At 46.1% G+C, this 6,000-nt stretch overlaps 1 protein-coding gene across 1 annotated transcript in view; it reads right to left on the bottom strand.

Annotated features, from left to right (window-relative positions):
• syne1a (spectrin repeat containing, nuclear envelope 1a) overlaps positions 1 to 6,000 on the bottom strand; it is a 123,747-nt gene that overhangs the window by 73,750 nt on the left and 43,997 nt on the right. Inside the window, exons 55-56 of the mRNA XM_008278654.1 lie at positions 4,869 to 5,005; positions 1,699 to 1,876 (exon numbers count right to left, since the gene is read on the bottom strand). Of these exons, the coding sequence (XP_008276876.1) occupies positions 1,699 to 1,876; positions 4,869 to 5,005 (315 nt within the window). The remainder of the gene's footprint in view (positions 1 to 1,698; positions 1,877 to 4,868; positions 5,006 to 6,000) is intronic.

Below are 6,000 nucleotides of genomic sequence, written 5' to 3'. Positions count from 1 at the left end.
TCTCTTTATTTGCTCTCGCCGCTCTGTATTCATTCACGGTGGTTTTCACACTTACAGCAGCCAGTGTATCTGTATACCACCAATTAAGCGTGACACAATGGATGCCCCTGCCCCTCCCACGCCGGCCCTCCTGGAGGTCAGCCATGTGGAAACATTGTTCCACATTCCTCACCATCAATAATAAATAAAACATGATCGTGTCTGTATTCCTCTCTCCTTCACTGCCACCACAGCCAAGACATTTCCTCCACAAACATCCTCTAGAAACTTCTAAACACAAAACATCCTACACACCACCATCATCAGTCTTCTAGAAAATTACCTTTTTTAAATTGCCAGTTGTTGTTTTGACTTTCTGAACTGCCACTTCTCTGTGACCATCATTAAATACACTTTGGATCACATGTATTACTGCTGCTGAACCACAGCTTCAAACAATCAGGTTCTTATTGTCTTAAAACAGGAGCGCGACAGTAACACCACATTTCTTTGGCGGTAACGTGGTGTGGACGTGGTCAGGTGTCTGAGAGGTAATTAGCTGTCTAGTGCAGGGATGTCGGGACGTCCACCTTCACAGAGAAGCACCGACTCTTAGCCAGGGCCCTGCGGTGCTCTGAAGAAGCTGCCAGATCTGCCAGAGTCTCACAAAAAGACACATAGACGTCTCAGGAAGAGATATTTTGAAGAGAATGGCAGAGAGACCCCACTGTGGAGCTTTTGGCTGTGTGCCTATTTCCAGCTTGTCCCGCCTGCTGCAGGTCCCACCACTCCAACAAGCCCACCAGAGGACGCTCAACAGTGGGCATGTTAGTACAGACGCTCCTCGGAGGAATCTCCCTTTGAAAGTGAGTTAATTCTTTAAATATTAGATGATTTGACTTCTTTTTGTAACAGCCACCATTTCTCGGTCAACTCCATACACAGAAGGTCAAAGCCAGTAACTGGTTCGTAATTATCAGCTCTGGACTCAAAGTTGACTCACACTTAAGCAGATTGAAGCTTTTCAAGGAGCAGATATGAAAAGTTTTTTGATAAAAAACTTGTTGATTTCATTGCTCCCAGAGCGGGGGAAGGCTCAGGTTTATGTAAGTGAATAAATGACAGTGCTTTAGCTCTGCTACCAACAGATGCTGAGTCTGAAGCCATCACTGCTCCAGTGGAGCTGCCTAATGGCCAATATAAACCAGGATCCATGGCCACGCTGGGTGGTAATGCTCAGACATGGGACTATGACTGGATATCATTATCTTCCCTGGAAACACTCAACCGGCATAAAACAAGTTATTAAAAATGTAATTTTCTCAAAAGCTGGATTAAAGCAATATTTGGAAACAGTTCCATTCAAATAAAACACTACTTTCTATTCCTCTACTACCTTCTGTGCCTGAATAATATTACAAAAATCTAATTACATGTTTATATTTGCTTTCTGTGTCTGGTAGGGCTGTTCTGGGAAAACTTCTGTGGTGCACAGAAGGTGATGCATTTTGTATTTTAGATTGCAAAAACAGAATCCAAACTGGGTGATCTGAGTGATCTGAACCAAACAGCTACTTCCACGTAGCATCTCTAATGTGCAGCTCAAACCACCTCACCAAAGCCTGCACATGTCCACAGCTGTACGTCACCAACGTTTTAACAACACGGACAGTTTCACAGACGTCAACTGTAAATAAGAGTTAGGAAGATATCTCCTACCTGAATCCTCTGCAAAGCGGTGGAGGCCTCTGTGACAGTCTGTGGCACATCGAAGCATTTGGCGGTGCTGATTTTGGCATTGACCAACCACTGCTGGAAATCTCTCAGAGCTGCACGGAACCTCTGCTCCAGCAGGCGCTCCTTATTCTGACACTCCCTGGATGCACGGAGACTGAGACTGCAGGCGAGGAAGGAAGAACATGCTGGACTGATTTAACAAGTTGCTCACAGGTTGAAATCTCCCTCAAGAGGTGAACAAAGAATAAAAGAAGCTACAAGCAGAGGGAGGGTTTGCCGTCTATTTCCCATGTGTTGGTCCAAACAAAGACGGCGTGTGCAGATGCTCACACACTGTCCGTACTGGACACACATTATGGAGGAGCAGCATAAAGCCAAGCCTGGGAGATGAGCAGGAATGAGAAATGGGCAGGTGGAGAAATGGCAAAGTGGGTGAAGTGGAAGGAATGAGGACTGGGGCAAAGAGGGAGCGTGGGGGATGGGGGTAAGGGGTACCGCGTGGGAGGGGGTTGAGAGGCAACATATGATTGGGGCAAGAGTTCACAGGGGTGACAAGACGGAGGGAACGAGGCATGACAGCTTGCTGCTATACGAGGAAGGCTGAGATGGAGGAGATCAGTGTGACGGGTGACAGTATAGAACAGGGAGACTGTGACTCTGGGATCTTAGTGAGTTGTATTTCTTCCTGTTGTTCATCTGTCCTTCGTTAAGCTGCAACCAGTGAGTACAGCAACAATATAAACAGATCTATAAGTGTTTGCAGCATAATGAAGGACATTTAATAAATAAAAAGAATTCCAACACACACAGAGTTCAGATTTACTGCAGAAAGAAGAAAGAAAACTGGAAGGAAGTGACGGCATGAACGCTCAGATAGATTTTAAAATCAATAATTCTCCTGCATGAGTGTAAAAAACACAACAGTCCACGACAGCTTTCCTTTCCACCTTCATATAAGACAAATCACACGTTATGAGGTTTGGACTGTACAACACGGATGTACCTATACGGTCTGTTTACTGTATGGACGTTACATCATTTACAACCGTTACAATTAGTTTGTTTCAACAAGCAGCTGCTCATATTCATGCATTTATTCATTCAACCTTTATTTAAACTTGCAGAACGCTGCGGTACGGAGGCTGCATGTGTAATGCTGCTGAGGAGCATAATTGAATTCTGACTGAAAACAAAAACCAAGCAGGACAACAAAAGGAAAGAATCTCTGGGTTCCACACACACAGGGCAGAGGGTGAAGGTTAAAGCAGGGAGGGTGGAAGAAGTGATGGAAAGGATGACAGAAGGGAAACAAGGTGCGCAGCTGTTTAAGCAAGACTTACTGTCCAAAGGGAGGCATGAAAAAAAAACAAGGCAAGAACACACACACACACACCTCCTGCTGTAGCAGACCGCTAACACACACACACACACACACTCACACACACACACAGGCACACTGTAACGGACACACAGACACACACACTTGTGTTCTAATGGTGTGATGAGGGCATGAAAGGCTAACACAGTGGGGATAGCATGGGTGTAGAAGAAGCACTTTTTTTCTGCTGTGACAGACAAAATCTGGCGAGTGCTATGAAGAGGCGGGGGCAGTTACTGCCTCTTCCTCCTCCGCCTCTCGTTTTCATTCTGTCTGTTCACTCTTCTTAATGTAGGACAGGTGCAAAGTGTGCACAGGCCAAGTGTATAGCAGACTAAAGAGCCAAGGGAAGAAGGGAAGGTTATTGCCAATCAGCAGCCAATTCACTGCCAAAGCATTTCCAACAAGTTGACCTCACTCCAGCGGTCTGCCAACAAACGTTAGTCACACGGCAGCACATTGATATGACATTCATGTAAAATAAGTACATAGTCTGTGCTACTGTAGAAGTTCAGAGCATCCATGGCTGTCCTGAACATGGATAGCTGTGTGCATGCAGGAGCTTTGAATGCAGTGTTGTTCTTTTAAAATGGCATTGCTCACCAACAAGTGCTCAGTGAACACAGGCTCACTTGTGGGTTCAAAGCAGCCAACTGCAGCTTCAGTCAACAGACCAGAGCGTGTGTCAGTGTGGGAAAAATCTCCTTTCAGATGTGTCTAATTTCCTGACAAGTCACACTGAACCTTGCATAAGAATAAACCCGAGAAAGACACAAAACACAGCCAACAGGATGAGGGACGGCGGCTAAATGTCGCTTAGCAACTAGTGGTTCTGGTGCTCTCTGTCACCTTTCACCCTCCCCTGGCTGACACACACCACACCTCTGTGTTTCAGATGGACACACACACACACACACACACACACACACACACACACACACACACACACACACTCCTCTAACATAAATGAGCTTGTGAAGCTGAACATGTGAGCTCTTTCCTTCTGCTGCTGCTGTGTAATGGAATGAATGTTTTGAAGTCTGTTAATGTACATTGTATGTAACATGTATGTTTTATATAATACGTTCTATGATGCATGTATGTAACACGTGCCTTTTAGCAGCAATAGTGAGCGTCAGCATAATGGTTTAAACCTTTAAATTAAAACACTTTTTCAAAATCATTTTCCATTCACAGTTTATGACATGGCTGATGCACACAAAATCACTAAAAGTAATTAACTTATGCGCTGCATGGCACCAACCTCTCTAAGTTTAAAGGAGTGCAAAGAAATGCTAGAAACAAACTTTTGTTGGATGTAGGTTGGATAACACAGGCTAGGACCTGTATGAGCTATACTGCAGACAACCTGCCTGTGGCCTGACCACACAGAGTTAAAGACAACACAAGACAACAAGCTGAACACAGTACCAACAAACAACAGCATTTAAAAAGCAGACGTGCAATTAGACAAAATGAAAAAGTAGGAGGTCCAAATGTTTGTGAAATCACAAGGACGCTCAGCATTCACGTTATAATTACTTGTGCGCAGCATTTTGCTGAGGCATCGACCTGATGCTCTGGACTGTTTGGGATGAAAGTGCACATACACGGGCTGAGCGATCTGAATTATTCATTATGATCAGAAGTTTTTAACTGAAATAATCCATAAACAGTAACATTGATAGCTCAGCTCTATCTAACTTAGCATCCCCATAGACACACAAACAGAAACATCTCTCCACTGCTCAGCGTTCAGACAGACTCCTCTCACCTGTTGTGCTGTTTGATGAGCGCAGTGACCCGGTCCGACTGCGAGCCCAGGTCTCTGGAGTACTGCACCAGGTCATTCAGTTGGCCTTTCAACTTCTCTGCCATGGGCTCAGCGCTCTGCAAGCCTTCCAGTACGTCCTGAACAACACAGAACAGAACCACAGAACCAGCTGGCTCAGTGTGAGTGTGTCAAGGAGAGACACGCAGCCAACGGATCTGCATGACACCCGTCTACAAGTGAACTCGCATTCCTATTCACAGCCTGGCTCGGTGCGTTTTGCTCTTCTCACATTCACACACACACACTCACACACACTCCAGCACATACTCACAGCGCTGCCTGTACAATAGCATTTCTGTTCTTGGCGGAGTGTGGCAGGAAGGAGCTGTGGATAACGTTCTCCCGCTCGTCCTAGCGTGCCTCACATTCTGCACTCACACAGTCATGAAATCCTGCTCCATGAAATATGTAGCAGCGCTCTCTCTGACGTATAGCGACTGAACAGCCCTCCCTCGCTGCTCCTGTGGACTCGTTGCTCTCTTCTCCTTCTTCTCCTTCTCTCCCTCCTCCTATCATTCTACTACTTTCTCTCCTCTCCTCTGTTCTCGTTCTCTCCGTCCCTCCTCCCACTCCTTCCACTTATTCCCTCTCACACATTTTTCCTCCCTCTCACTCTCTCACGATCTCTCCTGGTGGAATTCAGCTGTCAGCCCTCACAGATGCAGAATTGGTTCAAACAAGCACGTAACGAAAACAAGGCTGGACACAGGAAGCAGGCTGGGGAGGAGAGAGCCAGGCGGAGGAGGGGAAAGACTCCTCCTCTGCTATCTGACAGCCCCAAATTGAGAAAAACTGGAGAGAGGGATGGCCGAAGAAGCCTGGGGAGGAGTGTGTGGATGTACATGCTGGCATGGCCTCGACAATACAGAGAAACTGTCGCACTGTAAACATCCTGTGGAGGTTAGAAACAGAGCAGCAGGGGAGGTGAGGAGCAGGGCATCTAAGAAACAACCCCTGCAGCCAAGAAAGACATCTCTGCAGCCGTCAGATCCACCAAGTCAGAGTACAGACAGGACAGAAAGAAGGAAAACAATTAGTGGGATGTTTGGGTGGCAGAGATAGTGGAAAATAA

This window comes from Stegastes partitus, unplaced genomic scaffold, assembly GCF_000690725.1.
Source record: "Stegastes partitus isolate 25-593 unplaced genomic scaffold, Stegastes_partitus-1.0.2 Scaffold129, whole genome shotgun sequence".
NCBI classification, from domain to species: Eukaryota; Metazoa; Chordata; class Actinopteri; family Pomacentridae; genus Stegastes; species Stegastes partitus.
This window is presented reverse-complemented; position numbering and strand designations above follow the sequence as displayed.